Here is a 23,049-nt window from a genome sequence, read left to right as displayed (position 1 = left end):
AAAGGTGCCTACCTGATTACACAATTTGAATTCCCTAATACCCACATAAAGCATATGTCTGAAGTAGTGTCTTATGTTCATTTAATTTAATTTATTTATTTTCATTTACAACTTCCATGATTGTAAACAATATCCCATGATAATTCTCTCCTTTCCCCCACTTTCCCCTTCTCAATCAGTCTTTCTTTTATTTTGATGTCATCATCTTTTACTCCCATTATGATTGTCTTGTATAAGTATTATCAGGCACTGTGAGGCCATAGATATTCAGGTCATTTTCTGTCTGGAAAAGCACATTGTAAGAAGCCCTACCCTTCCTTTGGCTCTTACATTCTTTCCGCCACCTAGAAGCCCTGGTGTGCCCAAACACACACATTTTCTGCCTCTCTCTCTCTCTCTCTCTCTCTCTCTCTCTCTCTCTCATAAATAGAAATATATAAAAACATTTATGGGAGTATTTTTATTTGGTAACAGTCCAAAATGAAAAGGAATATAACCCAAGTCATCAGTACAATCAGCAAATGAATATGGAGTACACATGCAATGAACTATTGTGAACCAATATAGTTAACATGCTATGTACAGCTAAAAGAACTTGAGAAAAAATGTGCAAAACCTATTGTAAACACCCATATACATACAAACATAATTAAAAAAATTGGATGACAGAGAAAGAAAGATATAATACTCAAAAATAGTGTAGTTATTAATGTGCAAATGCTCTATACTTGAGGTATGCCCTCAATGCAGCTGCTAATGTGAGGTAAGGGAAAAAGGATAAAAACTAGAAAAGGAATGAGGATATTTGTTGAGGCTGGGATAATATTTTTCTTACAGACACAGACATGGTTGAAAATTATATATGTTCTTATTTCATTTTATAATAACTTATCAACATATATGCATAATTTATTTTTTATTTTATTTTACAAAAACAAAGCTTAAAATAACATAATTAAATGTGAATTTTAGAAGCAGACTATTAGTCCCCTGAGGGCAGGAACTATATGTCCCAACAGTGTTTTCTAGGTTCTTTCCAGTGCCTGACTTGCTAAGATGTCCAATGAATCTTTTTCAAACTATTGAATGAGAGTGAGAGTTATTTTTAAAGACTCAATGTTCGTGAAACTATGTAAACTGATTCTATTACCTTATAAATGCGTTTGTGAAACAATAGTATCTAATATTAAGAGGCACTGCCTTTATAATACGATATTACCCATCTCCCATCTCATTCTTCATTAAGTGGCAAAAATCCCTACATTGGATGCAAATGACCCGTACAGAAAATAAATTTTTAGATTCAAATAAAAACAAGATCTATGCTAGGACAAGAAACGATGTTAAAAGTCATCTTAAATGTATAAAATTATTTTATAGAATAGACAGAAAGTATAGATGCTAAACGTTTGAGGAACAAATGCCCATGTATGGTTATTGGTCTGCCAAGTTTCTAATTTATATACTTATAAAAAATAACTTAATGTGATTTATAAAAATGAATAAAACTAGGGGCTGGAGAGATGGCTTAGTGGTTGAGTGCTTGCTGGTGAAGCCTAAGGATCACGGTTAGAGGCTCAATTTCCCAGGATCCACTTAAGCCAGATGCACAAGGGGGCACACACATCTGGAGTTTATTTGCAGTGGCTGGAGGCCCTGGCACGCCCATTTTCTATCTATCTGCCTCCTTCTCTCTCTGTCTGTCACTCTCAAATAAATTAAAAAATAAGAATAATGAATAAAATTGCATTCTCTAATTCTCATTTGTATACACTTTGAAATAGAAGCTATGGGGATATTTTTCCACCTAAATTTGTAGAATTATGGCCTTAATGATTTGAAGTAAATGAGACAGCTCATCATGCACACTACAAATGAACATGTAATTTTAAAGAAAGGGATGTCATGTGACAGTTCCATAAGTATGTGTAGCTCAAGTATATATATTTTTCCTCTGATGAGGTGGATCTTACAAACTGCCCTTGTATCTACAGTGTACTGGAGACAGGAAGATGACAATGTAATTTGTGGGATCTTCCATTCTGAAAACATGTTTAAACACTGTGTTTCTTGCTATAATCTAACTGTAAATCAGGTTGATTTTTAACAATTGAGGATAGGTAAATCATAAAATCTTATATCAGAGAAGGATATAATTATTTTCCACTATGATTTAAAGGAGAAAGAGATTTGTACTTATTATATGGTAAATATAATAAAGACTAATTTCAGACTGGAGAGAATGCTCAGTTATTAAAGGTGCTTGCTTACAAAACCTGACAGCTTTGTTTATGTTCCTCAGTATCCATGTAAATCTATATGCATAAAGTGTCACATGTGTATGGAGTTTGTTTGCAGTGTCATGAGGCCCTAGCATGACAATTCACTCTCCCTCTCTCATTCTCTCACTCTATATACATGTATATATATAAATATATTCTTCCTTCCTCTCCTTATAAATAAAATGTAAAATGTAAAAATAAAGAATGCTTAACATCTAGCAAATAATAACTGTTTGAATGTGATCTAAACCATTCATTTGCAATCCTGGCTGCATGTTAAAGTTACCTACAAGACTTCAGGAAAATATTCATGCAGAAAGACTGTCTGTTACAATATTGACTTAACTGATCAAGGGTGGGACAAAAATACTGCTATTTAGTAATTCTGAATTGTAGTAAAATTAATAGCTACTGCAAAAAATATACTAGTGTCCTGTACTTTTATTTTATTAGAATATATATTCTTTTGGGTAACTGTTCTTCCGCAAGTCAGATGTCACTGTAGTATTTCAAGGAACACTGGAAATTCACTACAACAATATCAATTTTTATGCTGTATTAATATAACCTCTATTTGTCCTAGTGAGAAAATGTGGCCACTTGCTTTTGAACATAGACATTTGAACAATTATGTATGTGTGAACTTAACTGATATTAAATAGCACAATTTTCTTTAAGAATATCTAATTTCTTCTAATAAAATGTGTCAGGTATTTGTACTTTTTAGAAACTCTCTTCAATTATTTAATCTACATCATACAGAGAGCAATAATACTTTTAACTTGTCTGATAGACAAAAATATGTAAAAAAGCTTAAGAACATTGTTCTTGTTTTAATGCCATTACATTGTAGTGTTACTCTGATAGTAAAAGTTATACTAACTTTTAAGTATTTATCCATTTTGTTATATTAATAAAATTATATTAAACTAACAGTACTTGACTTATTGAAGAAAAAATATTCAGGAAATGAATGAATAAAAAATGTGACAAAATCTATAAAGTGTCTGAATTTTGGAAGCAATGTTTTGGAGACTTAGATATTCTATTTCTTCATTTAACAATCTCATATTAGAGACTTGTGCCAGAGACAATTGCATATGGAAAGCAAGGCAAGGAACAATGGTGATATCAAAATACCTCTCATCTATTCGAGGTAGTGAAGACCTGGACAGCTAGGAAGATACAGCATTTAAATGACAAAGATGAGAGAAGAACTTCTCACAGGACAGAACTTGACTAATCTGTCTGTCAGCGCCTCCACGTTGACATTAAGTTTACATCTATCAACATGCCTCTCTATGCACTTCCAAATCTCAATTACCTTGGGGGAAATTAAACAGATTATTTTCTTCCACAACACAAAATATTTTGAGAAACTGTGAAGAAAAGAACAACCTTTTTGTTCTCTTTCTTTCAAAAATAAGGTTGTATATATAAACATGTGCATATTTCCACATATTTATAAGCATATCACAGATGGATAGGAGAACCTCTGAGTGTTTCCAAATGGCAAATGAGGGAGAGACTAATTGTCCCAGATTCTGGGTGGCTGGAGGGACACTGAGAGGTAATGTATGAAAATGAATGTCAATCTTTTATTTCCTGCAATATATGAACAGGCTCTGATGCATAGTAAAGTGTATCAAATTCAAATATATTCATAATGTTTTAAACTCCTATTGCTCACTTGCCTTGTACTCTGTAATAACAGAATTTTTTTTCAATCTGATCTAATATTCAGATATTTGGAACTATAGAACAAATCTGTTCATATAGCTGATTAAATTTTTACTTGCATCGAGGATTTTATTAACATTTTTCCCTATATCTCAGAGAAATATAATTCTAGAATTTTTTTTTTCTTTGTGTCATTTTAATTTGTTTTTCTCTCTCTCTTTCCTAAAGTTCTCACTTTGCAATTGAAGTTTGAGCCAAATATAAGTGAATGAAGCTTGAGAACATGGAGGCAGGTTGCCTCAAAGCATATGTTTAAAGTGGAGATGATTTCATAAAGCTCTTATTACAAAACAAAACAAGTTCATAAATCAAGGCATTTTTTTTTTCAAATACATCTGTGGAATCTTCAAGTAGCAAATTATAGCAAAGCAAGGAAATGTCTGTGATACATTTCAGTTTCTATCTATGACATTCATTAGCTTTTAGGTTGATGGAATCTTGATGGTCTTCCTAATTAATACATTTAAATGGTCTTGTCAGAAGGTGATCGATATGCAGTCAACCATCCTGACAATATGTGCACACCTGTGCAATAGTGGCACCCACCTTAGGTAGGTAACCGGTAGCTTTCTGATTGGCCTGGAGATCTGCTATGGGAAAGGAAATCAAAGCTAGAACTGTGGGCCACGTCAGAATCCTATGGAAACCACCATAATAGACTCTAGTAAGAAGCTTGAACTAGTCTTTGGCCAAAAGTGAGGCTACACCCATGAAAATCTCTCTTAATTAAAATGCTTATAAACTTAACTTATCCTAATCTCACTTCCCATTGGAAAATTTGTTTTTCTTTTTCAGACAGCAGAAAGAACCAAGGTCAACTGTAATCTATCAACAGGACAAGGCTCACTGACTACATGTCAGAAGGTGAACCAACCCTAACACAGCAGCAAGAGCCCAGGTGCTAACACAGAGGAAGTGGAGACATGAGCAAGAATGCTGCTTCCATGGCGATCCTAACAACCTGAGCCGGGGTGATGAAGACAGGCACTGAGGACACTCAAACTGCACCAAAGGAAAAATCTAGAAGCCGCTGATAGCTCAACATAAACAAGACTTAAAGCACACCCACCAGAGCTCAGGGAATTTTGTAAAAGTATGGGGCGGAAAGAATGCAAGAGCCGCAGGTGGGAGGGAATATCCAGAGGCATTATTCCTCCCACAATGACTGACAGCTCTCACAATTCATAACTGAAAACTCCATGGAAAATACCAGCAATCCCACTAAGGAGGGCCCTCTGTGGAGTGGGAGCATGGAGGAGAGAAATGATGGTACTAACACATGATATAGCCATAGAAAGTTCCAACTTAATAAAAAAAAAAAAGTAGAGTGACTACCACGTAAACCTAGGCCACAGTGAGTCTCTACCTAGAAATCACCCCCCAAAAGGCTATCAATTAGTGACTATTAAGATTATCAAAGACAGTGTAATCTAACTTTGGCTCCAGATTTGCAACATTTCAATTTTCTACAACCACATAGACCTGTTTTAGTCAATCTTTACCAGAAATTAGGTGTATTTCCAGAAACTTTATGTCAGATTAATAATTTTATAGATAGAAAGTAGGAATAAGTTTGATAGTTATCTCTATGATGTTCCCTTAACATTTTTAAATCAATCAATGCAAACATTTTATTTATGTTTGTTTTAAGAAGTATTGGCAATTTTTAAAGACAATATGTTTGGATCCATAAGTCTATATATACACATTAGATAAATATTATGCAATAATTTCATAGCTGGCATAAAGTAATTATTATTTTTTAAATTACTATCATATTAGCGAAATGAGTAGGTCATTCTCAGTTTTGTTTATAAATAGAAAATGAGATTTCAAAGAATTCTAAGCATTAACAATTCAGTTAACTGGCAAGCAACTGCAATTTGGTGGGCAGACTATGAATCCTCATTAGAATTCTTCAAGCAATAGCTGAACATTTCTTATTTACGAACTAACAGGACGTGGTGGCACACACCTTTAATCCCAGCACTCGTGAGGCAGAAGTAGGTGGATTGTTGTGAGTTCAAAGCCACCCTGAGACTACATACTGAATTCCAAGTCAGCCTGGGCTAGAGATCAAGACCATGCCTCAATAAAACAAAATAAATAAATAATTTTTTTTCTCTAATCAAAATCTCTTACCTGAAATAAAATCCAAATTGTTGTGATGAATGTAAGATCACACATTAGAAAGCAGGAACAAATCCTATCTTTGGGCTTTTCTACTCTTGGTCACTGTTGTTCAAAAATCTGTATTACTTTAAATTTCTGAATTATATGAAACTCATATTTTAGGGATTTTAGGGTACTTACACTTGTTTTTGCCTACAAGCACTTTTCATTATAACTTTGATGGCAAGTTTATTTTCAACCCATAATAGTTTCAACTTCTTTTAATTAAAAAATTATTTCAACTTCCTATTCATTAAGCCTATATAAAGTAAATTTCCTTTTATTAGTTTTTCATTACCACATCACACATTAAATTAACTAAAACTATTTCTACTATAAGTTATAATAAAATGGGTATATCTATTTTTTAAACTTGCCATAACTTGAAGGTCTTTCTTAATTTTGTTATTTATATTTATTTGTTTCCTGTCTGCCTTCTCCCACTCTGCAAGGTGTATGAGAATAATTAATCTGGTTTGCTTTTTCACTGCACTATGCCAAGAATAAGAGGAGCAAGCATTATTAGTGTGATGAACATTCATTAAAGTTAGAGAAGACAAGATAAGGAGTGCTGGAAAGAATTTCTCCTCTTCATTTGTTTTCATCTCACATTTAACATAATGCATCAGAGCTTAACAAGAGTAAAACAGTGTCTTGTACTAGTAGTCCAAGGGAAAATATACAGCCATGTGGGCTTATTTAAAAATAAATAGTGTCTTGAGCTAGACAGAGGGTATAGTGACTAAGGTGCTTCCCTGTGAAGCTTAAGGATCCTGGTTCAACTCCCACATAAGCCAGAAGCACAAAGTGGCACATGCATCTGGAGTTCATTTTCAGTGTTTAGAGGCTCTGGTTTGACTATTTTCTCTTTTCCTGTCTATCTCTCCCTTCCTATCTCTCAAATCAATAAATTAAAAAAAAAAAAACTTCAAAGATAGTCTATTTCCACCTGAATCTCTTGTTATACAATGTTCTTAAGCCAGAGGAATAAATGGAACACATCAATATTTGTACATTATTTCCTATATGTGATTTTAGGAAAGTGGGCTTGTACTCTATTATTATATCTAGTATTTTACTATGCTTAAATCATCATGTCTTGAGGCCGGGAAGAATGTTCAATGCAAGTATGTGGACACAAGTTTGGATCCCCAACACCCACATAAATGCTGGGTATGCATGTGAGCCACCTGCAATCCCTACACTCAGGAGGCAGAGACAAGCTAGGAAACTGGACCAGCTAGGCCAGTTAGCTCTAGATTCAAGTGTGAGACTTTGTTTCAGTAAAACATGTGGACAGTAGTAGAAGACACCCAAGGACCACCTCTGGCTTCCACTTAAATGCATATGTGTGTGTGTGTGTGTGTGTGTGTGTGTGTGTGTGTGTGTACCTATATATACACCACATGCATGCCTACAAACATGTCTTTGCTCTGGAATATCAATCCTGTAAGAATATATGCAATGTTTACCTTTTGGAATGCACTTACCTTCAACACTTGGTATAGTACAAGAGACAGAGCAGCCAAGTGAACCAGATATAATGGATAAAACAATTAAGTAGGAAACCAGGTATGTATATGTTGAGCTGCCTTTATCTGCAAACTTCTACTTTTAATACACTTTCATTTTTCTGGGTTTTTTTTAGGAAAAAAAAAAAGAAATCTGGACATTTATTAAGCACTCACTTGTTTGGAAAATTACTTTAAACCAAAAGTTAAAGTGAACAAATTGAACGGAATATTTGCTCCTTGTGTGAATGAGCTCTTTGATGCCAGATCATCAGAGAAACTGAGCTACAAATGGAAAATGAAGCATATCTATTTAAAAAGCTTCTACTGTGGACCTGGGATACTTAATGACCTACTCAACACAGAAGTGCCTTGAAAACCTGACTGAAGTATAATCAATGTTTCGAGGAATGTTTGACTCTTAACATATTCTCGATTTTGGGGCACTGAATTAATTTTCCTGGTTGTTTATTTTTTTTTATTCTAGAAAACCTTTCGAGTGAGGAAATATGCAGTGTCACTGAGAAGTTTTGATCTCCTGTCCCAACATAGACAGAGCCATTTTTATCTTATGTTTTTAAAAATACCAATTAGCTTAGATAAGTATTATTCCACATAAGACTTCTCATTTTATGCTATGAAATTAAAACAAAAAAATGACAAGACTCATTCTCAAATCCTAAATGAGTTCTTTTATGAAATTTCATACAGAAGATGTCATGTTGCAAAGAAATGGATGATCGTTAAGGAACTCTGGAAGTAATCACCTACATAGAAGACACAAAATGAGCTTGGGACTGAAGGGATCTGGTCGATTATGTACAAAATACCTGTAGCTGTAATATGCACATAGGGTTCTGACTTTAAACTAACCATGTTGACATCCTGATCTCAGCTGGATAGCATCTGGGCTGTGAGAAATGTTTCAGACATTCAGCAGCCACTATTTATGACATTTTATTACAGTAGTCCAAATTAGCTATGAAAACACCTTTACTTAGACCCCTCCCAAGATATATCACAGTTACTCTGCGTTGCCACATAGTACAAGAGATAATACATGAATTTCAAAACTTTTTATTGAAACTATCTATCTTCCCCTTTTAGTTCGCTCTTTCCTACTCTTCCTCTTTTCCTTCATCCTTCCTTCAATCCCTCATGTCCAACCTTGCAAAGCTCCACAAAGAAGAACTCGAAGATTCCTTTCATGGCCACTTTGGAGTGATCCTGGAAGGAGATTCTTAAGCAAACTCAGATGTCTTTAGAACTTTGTTTCACAAACTGACTGTGACCTACTGATTGATAAAGAACCACAATTAACTAGCTAAGCTGGCCATAGTCTTGCTCCTCAGAAAACTCTGAAAAAATAAATATCTCTTATTTTAACTTGGTAACTTTAGAAAAATTAGTAATTTAGACAGACAACTACTGCAGAGATAGAGATAGAGTGAGAGAGAAAGAGAGGAAGAGAGAGAAAAACACATGAAGCTGCAAAATTTGAAGCAACTTACTGATAGAGGGTAGAAAACTCTTGTGTAATTTATTATGGCAACCTGTTTTATATCCAAGCAATTTTAGTGAAAGAAATCAAAACATGATCTCAAAAACTCCTATCCAGTAGTGCTCCTGGCAGGATTTTCTCATTAACCATAGAAATTAAGAATAAGAGGAGTAATTATTTGACACTCAAAATAAAAAATACATAGCAATAAAAAGATCTTGTCAAGCATGTAACATCATGGTATCACATAACCATGACGTTCAACAAGAGAAATCAAGAATACAAAGGAAAGCCAAAGTTCAGAAACAGGAAAAATGATCTATTTCCAGAGAAGACTGCAAGAGAAAGCACAAAGGAATTCCTCTAACATTTTACTGACTGAATTATGTTGTTATTAAAAAAAAAATGGGATAAATCTCTCGGATGTGATGCAAATGAATTGGAAGGGAGCAAAAGTTACGTCAGAAAGGTATTTTTGGTGCTGAGGCTGTAACCTAGGTGATGGATGATATTTTCCTCCATGATAAAATCTATGAGGCACAAAAACATTAAACTTAGTCATGACCATGTATAGTTGTAACCTTGTCTTATACTCTCTAACAACTTAATAGCCATTGCTTTCAAGTAGGCAGGCCAAATTAGACTTGACCATCAAGATGAGAAACCCATGTTGACTCAGCATAGTGAATTGAGTATGTTTGCTTAGCAACAGAATGTCAGTTGTTTCACACTATCTTTAGGGAAATAAATTTTTAAGGAATATATATGTACATGTGTATATGTATATGTGTGTATAAATATATGTACATATTTGTGTGTGTGTGTGTGTGTGTGTCTATGGTATGTGTATGTGCATGTACTTGGGAAATTTGGAAAATGTCTTTGGGACTTACTATCATGACATGGCATAAATCCCCTCTTTGGGTCCTGATCCAGATTGTTATATATATATTCTCCAGTTTACAGAAATTATATGCTTAAAATGAATAATATAAGTACCTAGAAACTTAGAGACTTTTGCCAAATAAGCTTTATCTTATGCAAGATAGGAGAAAGAACTTCAAACTTAGAAAAAAATGAATTACCCTTCTCTATGCTCAGACAATTTAAAATTTAATGAGTATAGGCACAGCTTGTTTGGATCAGATGGTGGCCTTTAAGCAACAACATAGTCACAAGGCATGAACAGTGACCCAGTAGTAGTAACCAACACTCAGGACACAAAACACACCTAAGGTGTTCCACATTCTCATCTTACCACAAATGAAAAATGAATTCTAAAAGTATATTATTGTTACTGACCATGAGTAAAGACAACTCATTTCTGTAGTCTTCACCAAACAGACAATGTTGTAAATTATTCTTTAAACTCTCTGAACAGAAGGCCAAAAGAGAACTAAAGAGAAATTTGGCCTGTATTTTTATTAGACAAATATTCCAAATACTAATTACTACTCAAAGTAAACACACAAAGCATTACAATCTTCCTTTTTGTATAACAATACCAAGGGCAGGAGAAATTATATAAATTCACTGAGTCATTAGTAAATAGACAATAAGACTAAAAATATGAGTTATAATTAAACATACCTCCATAGATTACATTCTTAAAAGCTATACTGCACACAAGGACTTGTCTCATTGTTATTTTATTTTTGATGGAAACCATGTATTCTGAATTTACAGCTTATAAGGGAGATACTGTGCCAAACAACCAAAAAGATTTTCCTCTATTCTTTCTCAAGAAGATAATTATTAGATGAAAATGAAATGGAATTTTCATTATCTAATTAAATAAATAGCTATTGAGCATCTATTAGGAGTTAATAACTTCTTTAAATGTCTGAGACTTATCGGTACAAAAATAGTATCTTTGCTCACATGGACTCTAGTTTTGAACTAGGACAACAAAATAAAAATCATCAACCAGTAAGTAACCACACAATGAGTAAAATTACTTACTGATCATTATAAATAAATACTAAAAAACCTACATCATCTCATGAACAATCTTCTCCATAAATTTTATTTTACTTCAATGAAAGTAAAATAAAAATAAAATACTTCTTAATTTTTGTTAAATTTGTATACATTTGGAATTTGTTATGCCTAACTCAATTTCATAACAAATTGTATAAATAGTAACTCAGATATTTTCAGTTTATTTGACACTTAGATATTTTCTATGAACTAAATTTTCTTGAAGACATTTCTTAAACCTATGTTTAAGATTTATTTTATAAGCCATGTAAATGATATTGGCCAATTTAAATATGTGGTATCTTCCTGGATAATATAAAAATGTACAGTAACAGAATTATAGTCATGTTGATATATGACTATTAATTCAAATATTTTCTGTTATTTATTTTTTGGTTGATAAAATCATTTATCAATAAAAGACAACAGGAAAATAATCATCTACTTCTATGCATATAATGTCGATACCCCATCCTACTTTAACATAAATTACTGTGAAGGAATTTGGGAAAAACATCCCCAAAATAGGCTATTGATTAACAAATTTAGTCTGTGTAAGGATAATGTCACATGGTAGCACTTATTTGTTTATCCATGTATTTTTTGTCTATTAAACAGATATCTTAAAATATTCAGAAATGGTCTTTAAGATATTTCAAACAATATATACTTCTTTTTCTGTTTTTTATTTATTTTATTTTTTTTTTAAGGTAGGGTCTCTTTCTAGCTCAGGCTGACCTGGAATTAACTCTGTATTCTCAGAGTGGCCTCAAACTCACAGCAATCCCCCTACCTCTGCCTCCTGAGTGCTGGGATTAAAGACCTGTATCACCACGCCTGGCTACAAACAATATATACTTCTTGAGAAAACATGCCATTCATTTTCAAGTCAAATTTTTGCCATTGATGGCAACATATTTCCTAAACCTAGGAAATAAAACCAAGGAAAGAATAGCATACAACTCAAACATAGATGAGTTTCGGCCAATTTCAAGTTTTCTGACCTATATTTTCGCTATACTAGTAATTCAAGTTTGTGCTCTCATGACACCATAGACATTTATTTATGTAAAAATTCAATACTTACATATGCACCATTTTGTTCACTGCTTGTCATCACCTGTGTTCAGTTTCAGAGCAAAGATATACACCATGGCTTCTGCTACCTCTAAATCTCATGTGCAATATTTAAACAAAGAGTAACTCAAACAATATCACTTTAAATACACAAATAAATTCGTCAACTTTTACTTTTATGTACAGAGTTTTAGAGAGAGAGAGAGAGAGAGAGAGAATGGGTGCATCAGAGCCTCCAGCAACTACAAACAAACTCCAGATTCCAGCTGCAGGTGCCACCTTGTGCATCTGGCTTTTGTGGGTACTAGGGAATCAAGCCTCTAACTGAGGTCCTTAGGCTTCACAAGCAAGTGCTTAACCACTAAGCCATGTCTCCAGCCCTCCATTGCATTTTTGAAAGCAATTTGAAACAGGACTAGTAACCATAGAACAACAAAGAAATCATTTATCTTTTATTCATTTTATTTCTACCAGAAAAACATATTGAATATATTGATATGATATAGTCAGGTTGTTTGGGATGTGTTATATAAAATATGCCAAAATAAATTATGGAACACACTGTATATGTAGCTTACTATGTAGACTTTGGTTGTTAAATAAAACTTGTGCTTGTGGCATGGTTTCAAGTATTTCAAACAATCTTTTCTTTAGAAACACCTCTTACTTTTCCCACTGTTTTGTTTTGTGTTGTTTTATGGTTTTTGTTATGAATGAATGGAGAGTGTCACAGCATTCAACTCATTTGCCTTTACATACTCTTTATATTTGCAAAGTGTTACTTATAATGATATAAAGCTAGTATTAATTTTTGGTTCTTATATTGTGATACTATAAGAATTGATATGTTTGGAGTTAATTTTATTTTATAATCAGAAACTCAGTTTATTTTGAATAAATAATGAATAAACCACTCAATTTTGAGAAGATGACATTGCCTCAAAAAACTTTTCTCTGAAGAAAAACAAAGATCTGGTAAATTCATGAAAACACTGTTTTTCCTCTATCCTTTGCAGGGAAAAGTCAATTTTATTTTTACTCTAAGCCACTAATATGGAGTCTTAAAGGAGATTTTTTTTTTGTTTCCTTTGAAAGGATATTCATTCCCTAGCATATAGAAAAAAAAAAATTAAAAGCAGAAATAATCCTCCCAATAAGGCAAAGGCATATCTCCTTATATATCTCTATATATATCAAACAAAAAATCTCTTGCATCTCAAAAAGCTTAACTATTTTCCTATATGTATATGTTTTTGTTTTGTTTGATTATTTGTTTGTCTGCTTTTTGAGGTAGGGTCTCACTCTAGCCCAGGATAACCTGGAATTCACTATGTAGTGTTAGGATGGTCTCAAACTTGCAGCCATCCTCCTACCTCTGCCTCTCGTGTGCTGGGATTAAAGGCGTATGCCACCATGCCCAGCTGTATTTTCTTATGTTTATGAAGAGAAAGGATGCCTGCACTAATGCAGTGTGATATATTCATCAGAAATGAAAATATAGCCATCTTAATCCTTCCCTACAGCTAATATTTAAGGAGTCTTAGACAAGTTTCTTCCTTCTTTGCATCTTATGTTTGACAGTTCTTAGGGGAAAGAACGATCATCATCAGCTAATCCACAAGTCTATGAGGAAAATAAGAACTGGATTATGAACACTGTTGTAAAAAGTAATAAAAGGCTTAACCAATTTCTAGGACCCATAGCTTCTATTTCTGTAGATTCAAAAACTTCACTGCTTTGATAATAAGATATCCCAGATCAAAACTAATTCATCAAGTGGCCAATGATGTTAATCTTTAATATCTACATGGTTCCAATATAAATTTGTAGATATTGAAGTAGTGATTTAATCTATACTAATATTTGTTATTTTTTTTACTTTATTTACTATTTTAATATTTGTTGGTTTATTTTTGTCAGTAACTTTTCTAAGAAGTTTTGGAAAGACAACACTAAACAAGATAAATCTAGATGACTTCTGCTCAATGAAGGGTAAAATCTTTTTTAAATCTGGGCTGGGAATCAACAGTTAGTTCCTGTGTAGTCAATGAATTACAAATTAAACTCTTCTTCACTCACATTGTTATGGGCATGGAGAGATGTATTTGCCAAATATGTAGCAAGTAATCACAAGTAGTAATATAATAAGTGTGTATATTGATTGATATAGATGGATAAGCCTGCATAATGATAAGTAAACATACATATGTGTATATAAAGGTGTACATGTATGATATATATATATATATACTTATATATATTATATTATATATATACATATATATGTATATACTTTTATTTTAGATCATTTACTAATAAATTCACTTTTGTAGAAGTTTGACCAGACTTTCTATAAAATATTTACACCGTACTTGAATTCTTATAAGTCTATGTTCAATAGGCTGGAATATTGTAACAGAGACAGAACCATGGCTCTAATCGAACAATGTGAAAAAAGAATGATGAGGTTCAAAAGTCTTTATTGACTTCTTTCCAACTTGATTGGATAACCTGATTATGAAAAAAAAAAAAGAAATGGTTTATGGACTGGAGAGATGACTTAGCAGTTAAGGTGCTTGCATATGAAGCCTAGGGACCCAGACTGAATTCTCCAGTAGCCATGTAAAGCCAGATGCACAAAGTGGTGCCTGCATCTGTAGTTCCTTTGCAGTGACTGGAGGCCTAGTGTGCCTATTCTCTCCCCCAACTCTGTCTCTATCATCTATCTATCTATCTATCTATCTATCTATCTATCTATCTATCTATCTATCTATCTATCTATCTAATCTGTCAAGCTAGCTAATCTATCTATCCTCGATCTACCTGTTTCTTTCTCAGATAAACAAATAAAAATAAAATGTTAAGAAAGATTTTGTAACACACACATCAGACTTTTCATATAATTGTTTTGTCAACATTTTAAGTATTTTATCTCAGTGTACAATGAATCTAAGAGACACTTATGCTGATGACTATTTAAATTAAATGCCAAATTTTAGTTGGGGGTAGTATACATACTTTAATTGTAGTTTAAGTTGTTTATAATAAGTATGCAAAAATTTAAGCTTAATCCTCATTTTAAAAACCTCTTCTTGGGCTGGAGAGATGGCTTAGTGGTTAAGCGCTTGCCTGTGAAGCCTAAGGACCCCGGTTCGAGGCTCAGTTCCCCAGGTCCCAGGTTAGCCAGATGCACAAGGGGGCGCACGCGTCTGGAATTCGTTTGCAGTGGCTGGAAGCCCTGGCATGCCCATTCTCTCTCTCTCCCTCTATCTGTCTTTCTGTCTGTGTCTGTCGCTCTCAAATAAATAAATAAAAATATACAAAAAAAATTAAAAAAAAAAACCTCTTCTTGATAGCCAGGTAATTTGATCATTTGGTGATGAGGAAAAGACTTCTGGAAAATTCCAAGTGATAAATCGACCTTTTGTTTGTTTGTTTGTTTGTTTGTTTATTTTAGGAAGAAACATATTGGGTAGAGTAACTGGATTTTTATGCTTACATGTAAAACAAATGTATATGTTGGGGAAAAAAGTTTTTTAGATAGTCATTTGAAGAGTGAGTGACAGGGTTACCTGCAAAGATTTACTTTATAAAGAAGTTGGGTTAACCACAAAGACAATTCCTCTGTGTTACAAGTATCATCATTATCAACAATAGCAGTATCTTTTTTTATTTATTCATTTTTTTCTCAATTTTTATTAACATTTTCCATGATTATAAAAAATATCCCATGGCAATCCCCTTCCTCTCCCCCCCCTCTCTCCTTTGAAATTCCATTCTCCATCATATCCCCTCCCCATCTGAATCATTCTATTTACATATATACAATACCAACCTATTAAGTACCCTCCTCCCTTCCTTTCTCTTCCCTTTATATCTCCTTTTTTTTATTTTTTTAAAATTTTTTATTTATTTATTTGAGAGCGACAGACACAGACAGAAAGACAGATAGAGGGAGAGAGAGAGAATGGGCGCGCCAGGGCTTCCAGCCTCTGCAAACGAACTCCAGACGCGTACGCCCCCTTGTGCATCTGGCTAACGTGGGACCTGGGGAACCGAGCCTCGAACCGGGGTCCTTAGGCTTCACTGGCAAGCGCTTAACCTCTAAGCCATCTCTCCAGCCCTATATCTCCTTTTTAACTTACTGTCCTCTGCTACTGAGTTTTTTCCTTCTCACACAGAAGCCCAATCATCTGTAGCTAGGATCCACATATGAGGCAGAACATGTGGCGCTTGGCTTTCTGGGCCTGGGTTACCTCACTTAGTATAATCCTTTCCAGATCCATCCATTTTTCTACAAATTTCATGTCTTTAAAAGTTAAAATCTGTATGAAATATAACTAGGATTAAAGAAAGTAACTTTAGAAGCTCTTAAAATGTGACTCAACACATTTTTTTCCAAAATAGTGAAGGACAGAAAACACTTACAATTCTTTAATTAAACTTTTATGTATACAATGTATTTGAGACACAGAGGGATGAGGCAGAAAAGAGAGAGGAGAGAGAGAAAGAGAGAGAGAGAGAGAGAGAGAGAGAGAGAGAGAGAGAGTGTGTATGGGCATGCCAGGGCCTTCTGGTGAGTGCAAATTTACTACAGATAATTGTGCATCTGGCTTTACATGTGTATTTGGGAATTGAACCTAGGCCATCAGGCTTTGCAAGCAAGTGCCTTTAACCTCTGTGCTACTTCTCTAGCCACTAGACTTTCCTTTAAATTTCACGTTTGTATTTCAAAGTAAGATTTAGACTGGTTATCAATAATTAAATACAGTTAATCCTTGCTCAATCTATGTTTAGAAAAAAAATTCTCTATTATTCTAGATAGAGTATAAAATAGGTTAACAGAAAAAAAACTTTTTTCTTTGTATCATTAATTCCTCCTTCAATCAATAACTTTTGTTGTGTCTTACAATTTTCCCTCCTTGCATTCTGAATTTGAATGAAGTTACATTGAAACACTTTGTAAAAGTTTGGAATTTGGGTTTTGCGTGGAGGATCCCACTTTAATCCTGGCACTGATGAAGCTGAGGTAGGAGAATGGCCTGGAGTTGGAGGCTGACTGGTTGGTTACAGATTGATTGTCAGGTCACACTAAGCTACAGTGAGACCTTGATTCAAAACAGGGATATTTTCCTTAAAACATATCCATCAATAAATACATGTGGGATAGGTAGAGATTGTGAATATGCTTATATACACATTACATATGTATAAACTTATTTTTCAATCAATATCTTTTCATATATGGTAGAGATTTATTAATATTATTATTATTCATAGTTTTCCTATCTATAAGGCATAATTCAAAAGTTTAAAAAAGGTTTGGGGTATGAAATTGGTTCATTTTGTCCAGTTGAACACCTGGAGAAATGAAAATATATTAAACACTAAAATGATTTTTTTTTGCAAACTGGCAGAGACTTTTTTGTCAAAGTGAAGTCTTAAGGGCTTGCTACAAATGAATATTCATATATATATATATATATATATATATTTTAATTTTCCAGGCTTGACTATTCAAAAATCACACAGTATATGCTTAAGAAATCTCAATTTCAGCAAGTTCTGAGAAGAGCACTATAAACAGGATACAGGACAGTTGAGCAAATTTGGATTTTATGAAATTAGTTACTTCAATCTAAAGAGGGAGATCTTAGCATTAAAGACACTCAGACTAATTCTTTTACTTCCTGTTTATTTACCCTTTATATAGACATACTTTCCTGAGTTTAGTCACTTCATAAGGAGAGCAAGTATAACACTTAAAATACTGTAAAGAAAATATCAACTAAATGTTTTTTGTATTATTCTTCAATACTCTGTTGGGTTCTACTGCTACTACTACTACTAGTGTTGATGACAAAAGACTCTTAAGATCCCAGTTTCTTTTTGCCAGTGACTTACTGTCTTCCCTGCCTCCACACTGAGCCAGCTGTGGAGATCAAATCTTCTGTTTCCCTTCATCCTTATCAGCCATTCAAATATCTTTTTGATGGAATTGCAGCAGTCTGATACTCTGATTATAATTTGTGCACCAAACTGTTGTGGCTCCATTCTCTGTCATTATTGAGAGAATGGGGGGAAAATTCCTATTGAAGAGTTTTCATGACATATAACTACCACTTTTTAGAACTATTTTAAATCACATCTAGGTTATTCGTATAAAAGCTGAAAAATAATAACATATGTTATCAAGTTTCACTTCATATAATTTTTGGAAGAAAGAGAGGGTGCTATTACAAGTAGGAGGCATCTTAAATACTATGTCATTGTAAGATTATTAAAAACATTTTTGGGTTAAATAAAACCTTTAGAGAAGAAATTTTCCCACGTACTTCATTATTACTATTTATTCAAATAAATGTGAATACAAAGGAATCTTATCTTATCATATCTTATCTAGATTTCAATCCACAGGTTTCATTGTTCCTAGAGAAACAGGAGATATTATTTCTCTTTATTAGTGCTTTAAGATCTGAAACAAAATTTAAGAACTTTCATAAAAACATTACTAGAATATGTGCATGCATTTTGAATAGAAAGATTATTTTTCATGAGTCTTCAGACTGTAGTACAGGTAGTACTATTTCAAGTACATAAAAATCTCTTCTTGGGAGAAAACTCCACCTTACACTTCTAATGATGGTCCATTCAATTTTCACAGTAAAGAAAGGAGGCGTGAAAAGTGGAAGAAGAGCTAAGCACGCAGTTTTAGCTAAGTACCAAGTGGGCCCTTTCATCCTTGCTTTACCTGTTTCAGAAATATAATATCCCATCCTAAAGGAAAATCAGATTAACTAACTGGACATCTTCAACACAACAGTAAAGTCCTTAGTCCATCCCTCCCAGCTTATTGTGTTTCATTAGTTATTGTGTTGCATTTCTCTCACCGTGTTTTGTTTTGTTTGAGACTGGGGGTGGTGGTGGAGGGTAAATGACAAGACAGGAAAACAGGAGATGGAAACGGTGGGCCCTCATCTGCCTTTGGTTTGGGAGCTGTGACATGGTGAGAACCATCCTCACGGTGTGCTCTACTGTGTGGGGCATTTCCCCCTCATGCTTCTGGTTCAAGAAAGTTCCAAAAGGTCTAGATTCAAAGCACTTCAGAGAACACACATGCTCAGGAGTTCTAGGACTCCACCTCCCCCTCCCTCCAGTTTTAACTCAGCGCAGCATGAAAGCATACTTCAGAAATTGGGCATTGCATTCACTTTGCTCAGAATGCCTCTCAACAGTGCAGCAAGGCCAGCTTTTTCCAGGCGTATATTCTCTTAAACATTGAATTATTATTTCCCACAATGGGCCAATAGTCTGGGTTCATTTCAAAGAGGGCGTAGAAATAGTGAATGCAGGGTGTCCGGTATCCAGCCCTGCGCCTTGGCCCATTGGCCTTCTTGACTACGTGTCAGATCCTTTGTAGACTCAGAGTTATTAGTGTAGGAGATTTGACAAGCATCTCGCTACGTGTCCCTAGCAGGATCGCTGTCCTTGGTGCTGAACCGCGACTGCTAGGTCAATGGGGCTGGAGAGAAAACCTGGCGGACTGCTCAGGTGCAGGACCAAGGGAGACTATGGCTTGCAGAAACAGAGCTGCCCCCGCGCCCCCCACCCCAAGTCTTCCCTCTCACAGATATCTCTCGGGTGCTCCAGGACCTCGTTTGCCATCTTCTACCTTAGCCCCCCACCAAATGCCTTCAACATGGCCTCAGATTACGGCGGCGTGTGTCTGCATAGCCCACCTCCATATCGGATTGCAGCAGATCCAATTGCAATGTCCCACAACACACAATCTATGTGGGCTTTGCCGCTTCCAAACAAAAACATACGAACAAATACAGCACAGATAAGTGAATAAATAAACGGAGCTGTCCTTCCTCTTTCATCTCTCTCGTCCCTGTCCCATATATTCCCTCTCCCCCTAAATTATAAAACCCAGATCCTGAAAGATTATTTTAAATCCGGTGGTCTCTCCACTTCCACATTTCTATCCCTCCCCCACCTCCCCGGATCAAAAGGATGCTAAAACGGCCCATCTTACCCGGGGTAGAGCGCCAGCAGAAGCAGAATCCACACCGTCATTTTCTGTGAAAACACAGGAGACAAGTCGGCTGAGCTTCCAGTGCTCCATATATTTGGCGAACTCATCGCTTTTTTTTTTTTTTCCCTCTCGCCTCTTGCCTCTGGGTTGCAGAAGAATCCCTCCCCTTTGTATTATTATTATACTTATGATTTGAAGGTGGCTCCCTCCCCCCTCAACCACACACACACACCTGCCTCTTGTAGGTCCCCTCACAGACAGGGGGACTGTAATGTTACCAGCTTGGGGAATTAATATTCAGGAATAAGATCAGTATAAACGCTTGCAGATACCATCAAAGCGTCAGCTCAAGCAGCAGCTTGCAAGTCTTGGGGAATAATATAATTGAGGCAGGGGGAGGGTACCGGGAGAGATGCCCATGGAGACAAATAAGAGAAAGGGAAAGGCGGGCACACTCGTGCCCCTTACTCTCACGCTAGCTAGCCAAGGTCCATTCTCTTAGGTTTGTTTATTTATTTGCGCGCTTGCTTTCCTTTCCTTTCTTTCTTTTTTTTTTTTTTCTTTCAGGGGAGACTGGGCTCTCAGTATGTGTGGGTTTGGTGTGTGTGTGTGTGTGTGTTCGAGTGTGCGTGTGCCCGTGCGTGTGTGTGTTTGAAGGAAGCAGAAAAATCACTGGAGGTGCTGCGTGATTAACTATCACGCAGATTAACGATGAGGTCAAAGTGGAAATGATGCGTGCCCGCAGCAGGATTTTACACATGCGCGGTGTCCTGCCAGCGCTCTTTAGATCTTTTCAGTACACACAAACATATCAGGACTGGCGTTCACGGTGACAAGAGATACTCTAGCATGGGCAGAAACAGTATCACCCATAACAGAAGGTTTGTTTTGTCATATCTGCCAAGAATCTCTGTCTTTAAAATCCTGTAGTCTCAGAAATCATAATTGCACTGTGGGGGGAGGGGCAGCAGACAGGGTAGGAGGAGTGGCCGAGTCCCTTGCCTGTAAGCCATCCTGTAGGGAAGACAACTTTGGGGAATTTAATTTGAAGGGAGAAATTATTGGTAAGACTAAGGCATGGAAAACACGTGCACTTCCCAAGATTCTATTCCTCCTCCCTTGCCCCCACCCTTCTCCATCCTGTTGTACATCTGCAGTGAAAATAAAGATAGAGGCCACTGGGTTGTTGATGAACATAACCTCATTGATGTAACTGTTTGAGAAAGGAATATAGATTGCAACATAGTTGTTTGCTTTTTTTTTAAATGGAGAGTGGGCTAAGGAAGATGGAGACCTCACAGTGCAGAGGTATTTCTGTTTCTTCTGGTGAGTGTTTTTGTTATTCCATCATTATCATTAATATTCTGATAACACTCCTGTAAACTCCTGGGGTGGGTGAGTTACAATATCAACATACTACCATTTAGCCAACAGTGTTACTAGAAGCACTACAACAAAGAACCCTCCTGTAGTTCATTTACTACACAGGATGCCCCATACACAACCTGGGGAACAAAAAGACAGGATTGCAGTTGTTGTACAACCAGAGAAGCACATGTAAGATGCTCAAGAAGTGGTACGAGTGATGAGGGCCAATCCCAACCTGCACCTGGAAAGTGCCGGTGTGTTATCTCTAAAACTGAATCTTTACTGCAAGAAAAATGTTGCCAACAAATAGGATTTGACTGTGGATTTCAGAAGATGAGACCTGAACCCAAACTTATCAGGCCGCAGATCCATCACTCACTCCCAAATACACCAACGAAAGGCATCAGCACTTACAGATAGCTGCTGCCAATGACCTATGTCCCGGAGACTCCTTCTAACCATAACACAAAAGGGGCCTTACAGATATCCCAGGAAACTTGCTTGGCTCCATAGATTTACCTTACCAAATAAATCCTATGCCATTTGGGTTAAATCCGATTAAAACAACATAACTGGGCATGGTGGTGCATACCTATAGTCACAGCATTCTGGAGGTGAAGGTAGTAAGTTAAGAAGTTTGAAGTCATCCTCCACTAATGAAATTACTCTATCTCAAAACAAATAGATAAACAAGCAAAAAAAAAAAAAAACTAAATGAAATAAACACAAAGCAACATTCAGGTATAGACAATATACATATTTCATAGTGACTAAAAAGGAGGCAGAACTAATTGACATCCCTTTTCTTGGAAATGCTCCTGCTCATTGTTGCATACAAAGGTATTCTGCTGCTCCTTATAGCCACACATTTATTTTATTTTTTTGTGTCTTGAGTTTTGTAGCTATATTTTTAGCAAATATATCTGACCATAGTTTTGTAGCTATATTTTTAGCAAATATACCTGACCATAGTTTTGTAGCCTAAAGTCTACATGCATATCCTTTAATGCCTGAGAAATATCAGTAATAAATGGAATGGGCTGGTTATGGATCAAGGTATTTAGAATGCTGCACTCTGAAGTGGCCTCTTGAATGGTCGGTCTTGCCAGTCACAGTAACCAGAAGAAGTAAAAACAATAATTAGGAAATATCCAAAGTGGCCATGCCATACAGGTATGCAGTCTGCTGTGTTGAAAATTCTGTTATAGACTAGAATTCAGACATGTATGTGAAGAACCTGTCTTCTCTTGTATGGGAAATTTCCAGTTTTCCAAATGAAGTTTTTCAGTTGAATTCATTAGTGGCACCCATAGTAAAGTCAGGAGGATGAATGCTATATTCACAATATTTCATATGATAATCCTTTAGTTGTCATAACCG

General features: G+C 35.3%; 1 protein-coding gene across 3 annotated transcripts in view; it reads right to left on the bottom strand.

Annotated features, from left to right (window-relative positions):
- Gabrg2 (gamma-aminobutyric acid type A receptor subunit gamma2) overlaps window positions 1-21,025 on the bottom strand; it is a 98,167-nt gene extending 77,142 nt beyond the window's left edge. Inside the window, exons 1-2 of one of the 3 annotated variants that reach the window (XM_045153496.1) lie at window positions 20,534-21,025; window positions 20,302-20,345 (exon numbers count right to left, since the gene is read on the bottom strand). In XM_045153496.1, the coding sequence (XP_045009431.1) occupies window positions 20,302-20,342 (41 nt within the window). In that variant the 5' untranslated portion in view covers window positions 20,343-20,345; window positions 20,534-21,025. Of the gene's footprint in view, window positions 1-20,301; window positions 20,492-20,533 lie in introns of those variants that run through there. The other 2 variants (XM_004661043.2, XM_004661044.2) reach the window with 2 other exon arrangements.
- Between the last annotated feature and the right edge of the window lie 2,024 nt (window positions 21,026-23,049).

Source organism: Jaculus jaculus, chromosome 6 (assembly GCF_020740685.1).
Source record: "Jaculus jaculus isolate mJacJac1 chromosome 6, mJacJac1.mat.Y.cur, whole genome shotgun sequence".
NCBI classification, from domain to species: domain Eukaryota; kingdom Metazoa; phylum Chordata; class Mammalia; order Rodentia; family Dipodidae; genus Jaculus; species Jaculus jaculus.
Note: the sequence above shows the minus strand (reverse complement) of the source record. Positions and strands in the feature narration are given on the sequence as shown.